Source organism: Zalophus californianus, chromosome 4 (assembly GCF_009762305.2).
Source record: "Zalophus californianus isolate mZalCal1 chromosome 4, mZalCal1.pri.v2, whole genome shotgun sequence".
NCBI lineage: Eukaryota > Metazoa > Chordata > Mammalia > Carnivora > Otariidae > Zalophus > Zalophus californianus.
In genome coordinates, this window is record NC_045598.1 from 171730933 (window position 1) to 171747520 (window position 16588).

General features: G+C 33.6%; 1 protein-coding gene across 2 annotated transcripts in view; it reads right to left on the reverse strand.

Annotated features, from left to right (window-relative positions):
• Positions 1–16588, reverse strand: part of MRPL13 (mitochondrial ribosomal protein L13) — a 47958-nt gene that overhangs the window by 18938 nt on the left and 12432 nt on the right. Inside the window, exons 3-5 of one of the 2 annotated variants that reach the window (XM_027614729.2) lie at positions 13847–13940; positions 7919–7979; positions 1475–1561 (exon numbers count right to left, since the gene is read on the reverse strand). In XM_027614729.2, the coding sequence (XP_027470530.1) occupies positions 1475–1561; positions 7919–7979; positions 13847–13940 (242 nt within the window). The remainder of the gene's footprint in view (positions 1–1474; positions 1562–7918; positions 7980–13846; positions 13941–16588) is intronic. The other variant, XM_027614739.2, reaches the window with a different exon arrangement.

A 16588-nucleotide genomic window follows, 5' to 3' on the forward strand; every position in this document is an offset into this window, starting at 1 on the left:
TATCTGTATTTTTTCACCTTGCCTTTTTTCACTTACCAATATGTCTTGGAAACATCAATTCACAAGAATATTTGGCATTCTTTTTTTATAATTACATAATACTCAACTGAATGGATGTAATACTGTTTATCCAATCACCTATGAATAAACTCTTATTTCTATTATTTTACTATTATAAATAAGGTGGAAACAATAATTTTGTGTATCTTCAGAGTAAACGGATTGCTGAATGAAGCATGAATCTCCTTATGTATGTATTGTATTATATGTAATGTTACCTCATTCTCAGATTCCTTATCGGTTGCACCATTTTGTATACCTACCAGCAATCTATGAATGTCTATTTCCCTATGGCCTGGACAACAAAATGTGCTATGAAGCTTTTGAATATTTGACAATCCATTTTTGGGGAAATGGGCCCATTAATTTTATAGTCTGAAACTATTTAAGTAATTTGCTGTTCAAATGAACTACCATGAAAACAAAAAATCCACATTCAAACCTGACTGCCTTATAACTAAGATTATATATCTATCTATATACACACATTTTGTGTGTGTGTGTGTGTCTTTTAGAAAGTACAGATTCTAAAAAAATGGGACAGTACAATCAGAAATACAACATTTAATATTGTGATTTGATGAAAGTCATTTATTTTTAGATGATGACATAGCTCCCATACTTGTTACCTCAGAGGTAAAGTGAATACTGGAAAATTCTACTCATTAATGCAAAGCAAAGGTAATACATTAACCATTTTGATAAAAGCCTGAGTAATTTACTCATGCATTAAGCTAACTAAATAGAGCACACAGTGGCTTAAATAGTTGATATAACTTCGTATTCTGGAATTAGTTTCTACATTATTCCTCTAGTAGTAACTATAAGGGCAACAATCACAATCATGGTAATGACGGCACTTACTATGTCAGGCCTATTCTAGGTGCTCTACAAATGTTACCTCATTTGACCCTTACCACAATCTTGTAAAGTAGGTACCCTTATTTCCATTTCACAGATGAGAAAACAGAGATAATAAGTAACTACCCATGGCCATAAAGTCAGTAAATGGTGGAGCATGAATTCTAATCCAGATAGTCTGATTCCAGAGCCTGGACTCAGCTATTTTATTATAGAACCTCTACTGTTTCATTACATTATACTAAAGAGAAAAGCTAAGGACTTAAAATGGTTTAATAGTAATAAATAAAACTATTTTTTTCAAATACTTTTTTAGCTGAATAAATTTTGAGTTAGGAACAAGTATTCTAAAATTAAATCAAGGAAAATAATTAGCAACCAAAACTGAGTTATTAATCCATGATTCAAACAAGGTTTGCTACTAGTCACATAAAATGTATATAAAATTCATGCTTTTTATAGCTGATGAAATTAGCAATGAATACCCTCAATTTATCAGGGGCTCTGGCCATGTTCCTTGTTGCAGCATCATTACCAACGACCACTGACTTACCTCATCTGGGAAAAGATGCAATCTCTGCATCAGAGTTCTTCTGTGAAGGTTTTTTGGCAGCATGCCATAAATAGCTAGTTTCACAATCTGAAAAACAGATATATGTAGGACTCAACAAGAAAAATCTGATTTGGGATATAAGAAGGCAACCACATTTAGAGATAGTGGTGAAAATAAGTGGGCTAAGACTCAACAAAAACGAAAGGAAAGAAATTAGGACCTAAGTAGATATATGTGACAGCAACAGCAAAGGAATTGTCATTATTTTGTGCATTACTATTTTCTTTAGGCTCTATTTGCTTTAATTTAGTCTTAAAGGAAAAGGACAATAGGGAAAGATGGAAAATAATCTACATATGTACTGATGTTAGCTAGAATAAGAAGAAATTCTCTAAGCTTGTACAAGAACCTATGGCTCAAATAATCTGTCACATACTGAATTCAGCAGAACCCAGGGAGGCCTTAAATCTAGTTTCCTCCAGGTAGATCAGGAGGTTTCAAATTCATAAAGTAAGCATGACCATACAGTTCTGAGAATGACTCCGTAGGTCACAAATCTACAACAATGTTAACATTGTTAACTGTGTTACATTTGTTGTCTTGTTTATGATGCTGAGTCTCATTTCACACATGAGAAAACAGATTTAAAGAGGTTAAAGAACTCTCCCAATTTCATATATCTAACTTGGTGGTGCTGGAATCCAAACCAGGCAGTGGTCTTACTCCCAGAATAGACATATAGTACATGAAATCACACCTATAATGTGTTTCTCTCTGTCACCTCTCAAGAAGACAAAAGTCCCTTCTCTCTACCATACCCATTCCCAAGACGGCAAACTAATCTTGCCGTGATTTACTTTTTCCCTTTTAAGATTATCCTCTTTGTTGGTCTGAATGTGATTTGACATCCTTTATCAAGAGAAGGTCACACAGTGTCACCCTGTGTTCCATCATCTCCTGGGGGCCTGCTGGCATCTAGTATATACAAATATACTGCGAGGTCTTCATAAAGCTGCCGATAGGGACATTTGGAGAGCTGCATCAATTTTTACCATCTGTACACATAATCCAAGAATATGACTTGACATATATTAAAGTTAGTAGGAAGGGAAAAATGAAGGGGGGAAATCAGAGGGGGAGACGAACCATGAGAGACTATGGACTCTGGGAAACAAACTGAGGGTTCTAGAGGGGAGGAGGGTGGGGGGATGGGTTAGCCTGGTCATGGGTATTAAAGAGGGCACGCTCTGCATGGGGCACTGGGTGTTATACGCAAACAATGAATCATGGAACACTACATCAAAAACTAATGATGAAATGTATGGTGATTAACATAAGAAAATTAAAAAAAAAACACTAAAACTATACATGTTAGAACAGTGTTGCACTATAAGAGGATTTCCTGTATCTTTAATTTTCTCATCAAAAAAAACTAACCAAACAAAAAAAACCCTTACTACATACAAAAGCTAATGGCATCCCATATATATTTTCCAGTTTAGTACTATTAATACTCTATGTTCTAGAGATTTTAATAGAGATTTCTATTGTTAAAATTAAAAGCAATTAAAAATTCAGTTAACTCAGTCACACAAGCCACATTTCAAGTGACCAATTGCCACATATGGCTAGTGGCTATCATGTTTGACAGTGCAGACATAGAACATCATGACAGAAATTTCTACTGGACAGCACTGATCTAGATAATTGTCCTTAAAATTTTTAATTTTTAAAAGTCTTAAGCAGAAATCGACAGTGTTAAGACTACTGAGCATCTTTTCTGGATAAGCTAGTCATTATATCCTCTGAATATCCCAAAATAGCAATTTTATTGTTATGGTAGGGTTATATGGCATTTAGGGTTCATGCTCTTAAAAAAATACAGTTGTAGTCACTTGAATTAACAAGTTGGTTTTTTAAAACTTGCCCTATTAAAAAATGCAAACATAAGGGTCAAATTAGAGAAAGCTAGAAAGTGTAGAAAGGTTTTAACCCGACAGGGGAGAGAAAAAGGCAAACATACAAACAATATACGCCCCAAATAATAGAACACAACGTGTGCAAGCAATCAAGTAATTATAGCTGCATAGGCTTAAGCGTAAGTTCTAAGGAATTCAGAAAGTGAGAAAGAATTAAAGCGAGGTTAATAAATATTAAAGAGCTTCCACATCTGAAAACCAGGGCATGTGCCCATTTGTTTCACACAAAATAACTTTATTAACTATGGGGGTGGGGAGGAGATAAGAAAGGAACCATGTTAGAAAAAAATGTAAGGACAAAGAGGTGGGGCATCTGGTTGGCTAAGTCAGAAGCGCATGTAACTCTTGAACTTGGGGTCCTGAGTTCAGGCCTCACATTGGGTGTAGAGATTATTTAAATAAATAAAAACTTAAAAAAGAAAAAAATATAAGGACAAAGAAACTACTAATGAAACTAAAATATATGATAGAGGGATAAGGAAAGGCTGAATCAACACATTTATATGAGTTTACAAATAATCTGTGTAATTATAAAAATATTTTGAAATATTTAATAACCTACTAATAACTATTCAAATTATTAATTAATGTATTTTACAAACAATATTCCAGGACTGTACTAATAATCAGAAACAAATTCTCTTACAAGCCCATACACCAAGTACTGATAAGCAAATTATGTCTGCTGGCAGAAGACCTACTGTTCCAGACAAACACGTAAGTATTTGATTTGGAAGTAAAATAACTGAACTCTTCCTTAACAAGCTATTCTTTTTCAAAATGCAAAGTCAAAATTAAGACTTAAAAAAAAAATTGACGTTATTTAAATGACATAATAATTCAAATGGATTTAACTTTGAACTATTTTCTAGGCCTTCATTAAACATTTTGTAATGCATTTTAATATTTGTTTATAAAACATAACTTGAAACAATTTCTACAAATGTTATCTATTGCCAAATCCTTATAAAAAAGTTGGGACTATACTGCCTCCTAGCGTATAGTGAGCATGCCTGAATGACACAGAAATTTAAATCTTAAAAATATTTGTCAAATATTAAAACTACAATTTGTTGTAGCACTTATGGTACATATTATCAGCAGCCCTTATAACTTTTTAATACCATTACATGCAATCCATATAAATAGTCAAAACAGAATATTTTATTTGACCACAGAACGTTAAATATTTCTTAAGCAATCTCTGAGCATATTTTTGTAAAACACCTATAAATGATAAGAAGTAAAAATAAATGGTAAAGCATGGAACTTCCCAAATGCTATGTCAGGACTTACTATAATAAAATATGTCCCTCTCCCTCACCTCCAAGGAAGTTTTAGGCAGTATTACACCAAACAAATGATTGTATCCTGACAATAGATACCTATTTTTATTCACCACTGTAGGGAAATTAAAAAAAGAATGTCTTCACAGCATAACACTTTGTTCATTTATGAATGTATTTAGGTATAAAGCTAAAATAGTTCATAATAGGGAAAATGTTATTATCTATTCTATGAGTATAGTTCAAAGACTGAGTTACAAAGAATTAAGGAAGGAAAAATAAAATTGTGAAATGGCAACAGGAGACTTTGTTTTTAGCAATATTGACAGCTAATATTTAGATTAGAAATGTCTAGTATATAACTCAAATGATAAAGAAATAAATATTAATGAAATTAATAATATTGTTTTAAAAAATCTTTTCTAAAGCATGGAAGCAACTAGAGGCCAGAAGTAGGAGAAAGTAGTACAAAAAAGAGTCCTAAGGCTGGCATTTGCCCAGAGGGCATCAGCTTAGTGCAGGGCTTGGATTTCAAAGGACTACCTCTTTTTTGGTCAGGAAGTAAGATCAAAGACTTCCTCATAAACCTAGATTTTCAACAGAAGTCAATATCCAGGGTATAGAGTAGGGAAATTAAAAAATAAAAATCTTTCCTGACAGGAAACTAGAAGCATGAGCCTGACTGCAGAAGGCCTCGAGGCCCCAAATTCACCCTTTTTAAAATGGGGATCAAAACCCAGAAGTCTATAAAGTATAGCTTAAAGAGGTCTTAGGTTGGTATAGCCCCACGCACCTATCAGAAGCTAAGCCAATCTTTTTTTTTTTTTAAGATTTATTTATTTATTTTAGAGAAAGAGAGAGCACGTGCAGGAGAAGGGGGAAGGGCAGAGGGAGAGGGAGACAGAATCTCAAGCAGACTCCCACTGAAGGCAAAGCCCGGCGTGGGGCTCAATCTCACAACCCTGAGATCATGACATGAATGGAAACCAAGAGTCGGGCACTTAACTAGGTCGGGCACCAGGTCCCCCCGCTAAGCAAATTTTTATGAAGAAATCCACTTTGAAGATATAAGTCTCAAAGAATTCTCAGTGATGAAGTTTCAAGGTACATGAGCTTATCAAGTATTCTGAGCAGAAACAATATATTACAGATCCACAAAGACCACAAATATTAGAATCAGATATAAACACTAAGAATTATGTTTACTAGGCTTAAAAAAATAAGGAACCCAAGTATGACAAAGAAACAGAAAAACTATCAAAACTGACCAGCAGAAAAAAAAAAAGAAGAAGATAGCAGGAGGGGAAGAATGAAGGGGAGTAAGTCGGAGGGGGAGACGAACCATGAGAGACAATGGACTCTGAAAAACAAACTGAGGGTTCTAGAGGGGAGGAGGGTGGGGGATGGGTTAGCCTGGTGATGGTTATTAAAGAGGGCACGTTCTGCGTGGAGCACTGGGTGTTATGCACAAACAATGAATCATGGAACACTACATCAAAAACTAATGATGTAATGTATGGTGATTAACATAACAATAAAAAATTATAAAAAAAAACTGACCAGCAAACTTGAAAAAAAAGACAAACAGTAAATCTTCAAGAAAAAAATATAATAATTCAAATTAGAAACTCAATAAAAGGATTGATCAGATGAAACACAGGTAAAAAGATAGAGAACTAGAACATAGACATAAAGAAATTATCGACAATGCAGCACAGACAGGGACATATAAAATATGCAAGAGAGCTAATGTACAATGAAATGAGACAATCTACTGTAAATATAACCAGATTTCCAAAGGGAAAGAACAGATAAAGAATAAAGGGACCCATATTTAAAAGATGTAAGAGCTGACAAATTTTCAGAACTCAAGATACCAGTCCTCAAGCAAAATAAATAACAAGACTTGAATAGAAACAGGAAAACCAATGCCAAAGGAAAGATCTCAAAAGTATCCAAAAAGAAGACAAAATACATACAAAGAAATAGTTAAACTGACATGTGATTTATCAATAGCAGTAACAGAAACTAAAATCTCTTTGAACAATAGCTTCAAACAGGTGAAAGAGAATAGTTATCCTAGAATCGCATATACTGAATAAGCAAAACTAACTTTCAAGAAAGAAGTCAAAAATAAAGATAGTTTCAGACAAAATGAGTTTACTATTAAGAGAATGTTATGATAGGAATGTCAAAAGAAGTATTTCGAGAAGGAAATTAATCCCAAAGGAAGGCTGTTATCTGAAAGGATTTATAAGCAAAAAGAATCATAAAAAATCAGTAACTATGTAAAACAATAACAAGAATGTTGAATTGGAAGGGTTTTAAAAATTGTTGACTAGAGAAAGAATCATAACTGTGAGGGAGAGTAGGTGTTAAAAATCTTCTAAGGACCTTGATTTGATCTGGAGGAAAATAAAGATACTGATTAATCTTAGACTTCTAATAAATAAACTCAATCCAAAAGAAGGCAAGAAAGAAAGAGAGGAAAAAATAAAATCTAGTTTAAAGGTAAAGTAAAATGACATTTCAGGCAAACACTATCAAAAGAAGACTGATGCAGCTTATTAATATAAAAAAAAATACACCTGGAGTTAAAAAGCATTATTGGAGATAAAAAGGGCCAAGTACATATGCTGATTAATTCCTAGGAATAGTATAATTCCATACTTAAATTCATCTAACACTAAATTTTCAAAACATACAAAGCTAAAACTGCCAGAACTACAGGGAAAAAATAAATCCACAATTGAGAATGTAACATAACTCTTTCAGGTAATCAATAAATCAAATGAACAAAAAAAGGTAAGACTTTTGATTGGAACAACATACTTTGCATATTTGATATAATGGATCTATAAACATACATAGATACAAACAATGCTCTCCAAGATGTTTTCGTGAACATATCATATTCTAGGTAATCAGGCTGGTATCAAGTAATTAAAAAGAAAAGCAACAAAACTGTTTGGCTACATGAAAAACATAGTAAATAGTACTTAGAAAATATATAGATTTGAATAATAATGGGTTAATAGTTATCAAAACTTGTGAGACAGTTAAAGCGCAGAATTTATAGCCTTGCATGCTAGCTACATTAGAAGAGAAGCAAGACTGGAAAAACAGTTTCTGAACGTCTTTCCACAGATGATAAATAATAAAAAATACAATAAACTTACTGCTACTGGATCCTTCTGGTGAAGCTGAGCAGCTGTTACTTGTTTAAATCCACCTGGATAGCTGTGAAAAGAAGCAAAGACATTAAAACTGGGAGTAGGCTATGATATAGTATTCTTGAAATGAATGTTTTATAATATGAAAACTATTTTTATTATAAAATTATTGTTTTAGGAAACTATGCTGTTCATTATAGTGTCTTAAGAAAATTAAGTAGTAACCTATGCTATTTGAAATGCTGTTCTTTTTAAGTGGTCAACTATCATTGTTTCATAAAAGTTCCACATCTTGGAAAATTCATGACATAATTACCTTTCAAGGGAATTTAAAGTTTTCATTCATTGATTCATTGACTCATTGATTCATTATGGGGTAGTTTATCCTGCTTGAATTAAGAAAGAAAAAGCAGTGAGCCAATATGCTTCACATTTCCTGCCAAGTCAGAATGTCTGTATAGCCTAGGGGTCAAGTTTGGGGAAAATAGTGGTAGACCACTTTGGTTATAAAGTCAAGTTCATACTCTGAAGAGGGGATGATCCTGTTTCCTATTAACAATTGGTAAAAGACCACTAAGAGTTATACGCTGGTCTTATAAGTAATAAAATATTTCACTGAATTCACATAAAAATATATAAAATGAGTAGAGGTTAAAAAGTATACATACATGCATACATACATACACATACACACACACATACATATACACATACACACATGTATATGGGATATATATATATTTGGGATCATAGTGGTTGCAGCTTAGTAACTTGGATGCCCCATATTCCAGTCAAGAATCTAGGTTTACCAGTGGCTACCAGTATAATATTAGTTAACTCATTTTACCTTTTTATATGAGTTTATTCACATGAGAAAATGATACTATCTGCTCTATCTACCTCTCAAGATTTTTACAAGAGTCAAATGAGAAAATGTTTGTGAAACTGCTTAAGAAATTTAAAACAAAAACAATATACAGATGTAAGGTTTCATTATGCTGAATGGATAAATATAGCCTAAATGATTTCTGAGGAAGGGGAAAAGAAAACATAAACTCAGTGCACTCTGCAAAAGAAGTTAAAGATTACCTAAAATGTGATTCCTTTCATAAGTTTCTTTCGACAAGACTTGAAAAGATTTGAAAGAATCACATCTTAGGAATAAAATTGAAGAAGCAGATTTAGAAGTTTGCTGAGAAAGATGGATAATTTTCAAAGTGATACTCTTGCATCTGTTTCAAGGAATTTCAGTTTCAGAAAAAGAAATACCTGTCTAGACTTCAATTCCTGTATTCATTCCCTCCATGGAAAAAAGTACTTTACACCTTCTACGCTAAAGATCACGTCTCTGTTTTCAACACCGGGATGCCAAATTCTAAAGCATAATACCATTTACGTTTTATTTCAGGAGAATCTGGAGAGAGAGCATAAAATTCTGAGTATACGAATGACTTGCATAGTGTAATAAATACTCAGTTGATTTTTACTGGTGAAAAAGTAATTACACTTCTTCCTCCAGGGATAGCCTGAATGGAAGAGACGAAACTGTTTTAAATGTTAGTCAAATTTTTTTCAACTCAAATTAATTCAGTAAATACTGAATGCCTATTGTGCTGAGTGCTGGGGTTATATAATAAATATAACGGTATCCGGTCCACAGGAAAAATGACTAAGTGAATTCTACTGAGGCATCTAACAGTAGACTGTATTTCTAACTCATATCAATACACTTTAGATGACTGAACAGTTAGATGTCAAAGTTCAAGGTGCACACATACACATCTCGCCTGACCTCTAAAACCATGAGAAGTGAATGTTTATGAAATATTTAGCTGAGAAAAGATTTTCTGAGACTGGAAAACACAGAAGAAATTACAAGGGAAAAGAGAGATTTAATTATATAAAAGTTAAATAACCATACAACAAAGGATATAAAGAAAATTCGTAAAAAGTAAACTATCTAATAGTGGATTAATATTCTTAATAGATAAAATATGCAGAGAAAGTGCTAAGAAAAGCATCGATACCTTATTATAATGCAAATGTAAACAATCCGATGCCCATCGAAGTAGCAGAATCTTATTGTTAAGCCATTTTTATGGCAGTACTGTCAGCAGTTTTACAACAGGCATCCTTATGCACTCCTAGTGCAATATTACAGTAGTATTTAGAAATACCTCTTAAAAGACCTATTATCATCCCTTTGATCTCGAAATTCGTTACATTTCTAGTTTTATTTTAGATTACCCTATATATTGAAAAAGCCTAATGGATAAAGACGTTTTTCGGCTCTTTATGAAATTAAAAATTTTAATTTTACAAAATAGAACAATCATTATATACGCAAATCATATTGTGCACTACTACACAGTGACTGACAATAATATTTATAAAAAAGCTTTCTGGGAATTTTATATAAAGTGAAAAAGGATGTAAACTTGTGTATGTATTAAAATATTTAGTCCACAGGATGAAAAATGATTTTTAGTTCCTTCTTTACATTTTTCTGCATTTTCTAAAATTATCATATATTAACATTTTTACAACTAGAGAGTTAAGTTTTGAATACATAATGTAACAGTGTTATGAGCATAATAAGAGTGGTACCTGAAGTGAGGTGAAGGAACAAAGTGAAGAGTCAGGAGAAACAGAAACAAAAAGTGACTAACCCTACGGGGGATGAGGAAATAGGGAAGGCCTTCCAGAAGAGGTGCTATCTGAGTCAGATTTTAATGGATAAACATGAGAGTTCTTGAGAAACACTCCTGTGAAGGAGAATAACACATGCAAAGGCCGAGAGGCAAGAAATAGCAGTATGTTGGCTAAAATGAAGGATTCTGAAGCAGAAGGGGTAGCTGGGTACCAATAATTTACAGCAGTTTAGATTTTCATCCATAGATAAGAGAGTTTTACTGAAAAGGACACCACCAGCAAAGGGTACATTGCACTAGCTGTTCACTACCAGCACTGCTATTATTTTCCTTCATCTGCAGTATCACTACAGACATTATTGGTACAGTAATTACTATAGCATTTTTTGTCAATACTTTCCCTTTATGCTTTTATCACATAATGTTAGCCTGACTTTTCATATTTCCTTCCCCCATTATCTCTAAATTTTATAGAACTTGGTTTATCTGTAGAGATTTCCTAATAGTAGAAACTACTAAAGCCGGATGTGAATATTTACTTGGGCATTTATGTGGGCAAAGGATGGCTAATGGAAGCAAAAAAGTTATTCCCAGCATTTAAGACCTACTTAAGGGGGGATATTAAAGTCTGCTTGTCTAAGACGAAGGTGGACTTGGAAATAAAATAATAATTTTAATCAAGAATGAAAGGCTAACATTTCTTTTTTTTTTTTAAAGATCTATTTATTTATTTTAGAGAGAGAGCATGAGTGGGGAGAGGGGTAAAAGGAGAGAGAGAATCTCAAGCAGACTCCCCACTGAGCATACAGCCCTATGCGGGGCTTGATCCCAGGACCCTGAGATCATAACCTGAGCTGAAATCAAGAGTCAGCCGCTTAACTGACTGAGCCACCCAGGAACCCATGAAAGGTCAACATTTCTAACCATATCTTACATGATAGTATAGAAGGTATGCTTAATTAAATTTATATATGACCTGAAGCAGAAGGGTTAACTAACACATTACATGACACAATCAAGATCTCAAAAGATTTTAAAAGGCTGGAGATAAAATTTAACTAAGGTATTGTAGTTGGGTTAAAATGCAACTAAAACATACAAGAAGGAAGATACATGGTTGAACAGCAGCATGTTTAAGAAAGACTTGGGAGTTTTAGCTGATCATGAACTCAGTGTACTACCCAGTGATATGGCCTTGAAGAAAAGTTCTGTTGCAATAGAGGACTGCAACTGAAAAATGGAGGACTCCCAATATACCAGGAAACCATCAGAACATAGCCAGTTGAGTATATTTAGTTACGAAAGACACTGACAAGAAATGACTGTATCTAGAGAGTGACCAAGATACACAGGCGATAGTCAAAGGGAAGCCAAAGGAAGAACTCTGAAGAAACTATACATGTTTAGCCTAGGGAAAAGATAAATCAATGGGCTCTTATTCATCCCTTTCTCAAAATTATGTGAAGGATGTCCTGTGGAAGAGATATGATTATTTTACACTGTCCAAAGAGGAGAACTAAGACCAGTATGAAAGCTGCAGAAAAACAGATTATGATTCAATAGCATAAAGAGCTTTCTAAAATTTAAACCATTTCAAAGGTGGAATGAATGGGCTGCCTTACAAGCCACGAGATGGTTATTATTCAAACACTGGCAGAGAGACCTGGATCTTGAAAGGTATGTTGTGGGGATTTTAGGTATCTTCCAAACTTGGGGATTTTGTTCACCATTCCTTAAACATCTCATGTATTATGGTTCAGGAAATAGCAGTAACATGAATTAGAGGAAACAGAAAGAAAAAATTGAGAAGACTGACTAAAAAATGAGAATAATCTAAACCAGAGAAGTTATGTGAAAAGCTCCCAGGAAAAACAAATACTGTCACTAATAACTAGTATTTGGTATAGTTCTGTGGGTTTTTTGATTAAATTATATATGTAGCATATACAAAATTAGTATTTTCTTAAATGCCAATTTTTGAAAATAGCTTTTTAAGTGAGATCTATAGTATTCCTTTTTTTTAAGGGATGGGTTTGTTTACTTATTTATTTAAAAAAAAATTTTTTTTAAATATTCTCTAGACCCAACATGGAGCTCACACTCATAACCCTGAGATGAAGAGGCATCTCTTCCAACTGAGCCAGCCCGGCACCCGTAGTAAGACCAAGAGTATTTTTAAAGTAATATATTTCAACTACCTATCTTCCTTGACAATGCATTATCTTTTTTTTTTGAGTATAGCTGACACATGATGTTACATTAGTTTCAGGTGTACAACTTAGTGATTCAACAACTCTGTATGTTATGCTATACAATGCTATTACAATACCACCGACTATATTCCCATTCTGAACCTTTTATCCCCGTGACTTATTCACTCCATAACTAGAAGTCTGTATCTCCCATTCCCCTTCACCCATTTTGCCCATCCCCTCCACTCTCATCCCCTCTAGCAATCATCAATTTGTTCTTTATATTTATAGCTCTGATTCTGCTTTTTGTTTATTCATTTATTTATTATTTTTTTAAAGATTATTTACTTATTTGAGAGAGAAAGAGAGCAGGAACAGGGGAGCAGAGGGAGAGGGAGAAGCAGGCCTCCCACTGAGCAGGGAGCCCGATGCGGGGCTCAATCCCAGGACCCCGGGATCATAACCTGAGCTGAAGGCAGACGCTTAATGGACTGAGCCACCCAGGTGTCCCTATTTATTTGTTTTTTAGATTCCATATATAAGTGAAATCACATGTTATTTATCTTTCTCCGAGTCTTCACTTAACATTATATACTCATATTGTTGCAAATGGCAAGACTGCATCCTTTTTTGTGGCTGAGTAATATTCCAGTGCATGCACATGTGTACATCATTATCCATTCATCTATCAGTGGACACTTGATTGCTTTTCTATATCTTGCCTATTATAAATAATGCTGCAATAAACATAGGGGTATATATGTATTCACAAATTAGTGTTTTCATTTTCTTTGGCTAAATACCTAAGTAGTGGAAATACTGGATCATAGGGTAGTTCTATTTTTAATTTTTTGTGGAACCTCCATACTGTTTTCCACAGTGGCTGCACCAGTTTACATTCCCACCAACAGTGGATGAAGGTTCCTTTTTCTCCACATCCTCATCAACATTTGTTATGTATCGTCTTCTTGATTCTGGCCATGCTGACAGGGGTAAGGTAGTATCTCATTGTGGTTTTGACTGGCCATTTCCTGATGGTTAGTGATGTAAGCACTTTTTCATATGTCTGTTGGACAATGGCTTTATCTTACCCAGTATGTGAGGAGTATACTTTTTGTTCCCATTTATTTCCAGAAAATGCAATGTGCCTTGTGTTCATAATGACAACATGATCCCCACAGTCACCTAGATTTAAAAAGAACAAAGAAAGAAAGATTTTATATGAAAGCCATGACCTTAAGAAAAAGTGATCTTGGTTATTTATAAAGCTTTTCAAAGTCTAAACAAAACATTAAAATATATAAAGCAAGTCACAGTGCAACACCAAAATCCTTGAACAGGATTTTGCTGTTCTGTTCTTCTTTTATATAACACCTAAGTATAGAAAGAATTGGCCAGACATTTGGAAAATCTCAACACTAGAAGGTAACAGACACTATAATAAAGATGCCAATAACAACAATACATCTTTGAAAGGCAAACTATTGTTATTCCTATTGTCTTTTCCCATTAATAATCACACTTTGCTAAAATGTTTATATTAACATACCTTTAAATATCTAATACAAACTTTGCCTTAAAAATAGAAGACAAATTGAAAACAATATGCATATAGAAATAAAAAGGTATGTTTTACCAATAGGCAAATTGAAAACAAATGTAAAACATCACAACTGATTATTCTTCTCAAATTCAGAGAACAATAGAGTACTATGATCTTACGCTTAACTACTAACCCAAGGCTTTTTCCACCCACATTTTAAGTAGCTACATTTAAACTGCCACTCTCAACTATGACAACATGCATATTTGATATGACAGATGACTTGAAAATTAAAATATATGTATTAATTTTCCAGTGAAAGTACCCCTAAATTTGGCTGTTCACCTAAAACAAAACAAAACAAAACAAAAAACCCTAAAAAGTCAACATGCAGTTTTCAAAGAAGTCACTATACATCACAAAATCAAGTAATCAGAAACATTTTTTAAATGCCTATTATAGTAAAAGGGAAACTTAAAAAGATTCTAAAAGCTTATTTATTAAAAAAAAACCTGAAAAACTAAGTATAAATAAATACCATATATGAAAACTAACGATTACATTATAAGATTCTATGCAGAGCTTTGAATTGGAATGACAGCATTTTCAGAGAGAAGTACAGTCATAGTCTATGTGGAACAAGGGTAAAGGAGAGAGGATAAAGCAGGTCGGTTTTCTTTACCACAGTGAAAGGGAATCTAGAAATGTAAAGGGAAGACCCAGGAAGTTTGCTGTGAGTGGGTTGAAAAGATAGCTTGTATTTGGTGGATTGCCTAAAGTTCCTATAAGTGACCCACAGTGGGCTACTAAGGAATGCAATTGGGCAAATGAAAAGAAAAACAAAGAGGGTGAGAAGAGATCTATATCGTTTCAGAGAATGCTTCAGTTACCTTAGTTTTCAAGCAGACATTTACAGTTGAAGAAGCTAAGGCTTGCTAAGATTAAGTGATCTGCCAAAGCTCACATGCCATGTTATTGAACACCACGTTCTGGCTCTTTCCGTGACACTTACGTGGAGGAAAAATGGAATTGTTAACTTTACACGAAAGCTGAATTCATTTTTAAAATGTTACTTAAGCTGTAAGTATGCAAAAAGCACTTTGAGTTACTCCAAACAAAGCTACTCTCTTTTGTAGAGATCAAAAAGGATATTTCAAAGGACATTAGAAAGAATACCACAGAGTAGATGAAAATCATGTTCTTTCATCTCTAAGGTAGGAACATCTAATCTGGGAAAAGTTATTCTCTCTCAATAACTTATGCCAGATCTCTATTAAATACATTCTTAGAAGCACTTCTCTGACTCTAAAGAGAACTAATCAGCAATTAAATATTTGTTTTTTTTACTGCATTACGTATTAAAACAAAAGCCAATATCGTTAAAGGCTAAGATCCTGAATATAGTACAATCATTTCTGTCTAAATTTCTTGTTAAATAGGTTTTAACTAAAAGGTTTTAACTAAAAAATTATGCTTTATAATTTGCACCAAATGCATATAAACTGGAACTCTATTGCCTGATGAAGAGATGTTCCAAGAGAAATTAATTCCCTTCAGATTTAAAAAAATTAGAGCTCAGTAAGTGATTTTTAGAATAGGAATTCTGAGTTTATTTGTAAAAAATTCTCACCTTAGATATGTAACCTTATTTGGCCCCTTTTTATAATATTCAATGCTAAACTAAATAAATGTAATAAATGTAATAAATAAATAAATAAATAAATAAATAAATATTAGGTGCCAAATAAATTCAGACAAAATCAATCAAAATGGAAACTCAAAAGCTTCCTGTCAGGGAACTGAAAGTCTCATGATGAGTTACACTCTCAGGGGTGCTTCTCAGTGCTACGGCTTCAGTGTTTTGGCTCGTTTTCTCCCCTAAGCCAGAACTCCCAATTTTTCCTCAAAATTGCCTGGGAGAAAGAGAAGTAACATTCATTCTGTATCCCCCACATGCAAGGGCCTGAGCTAGGCATCTTAAAATCACTTTCTACATTGTAAGTCTCACAGTCATCTCACTACTACACTTGCTATTCCCCAAAGCATTATTCCATTATTTCTATTCAAAACACACACACACACACACACACACAATGTATACACAGATCCTCCAATCTTTTCTTTGTTCCATCCACTAGAAATACTCTCCTGATTTATTTCCACTTGCTAAATTTTATCCAAAAAATTTAAGTTCCACATAAATATCAAGTTCCAAAATAAATACCAGTCCTTCCATAAAGCCTTTCCTAATACCAAAGCCAACCTCCTTTGATTCCACAAAGATGCCTGA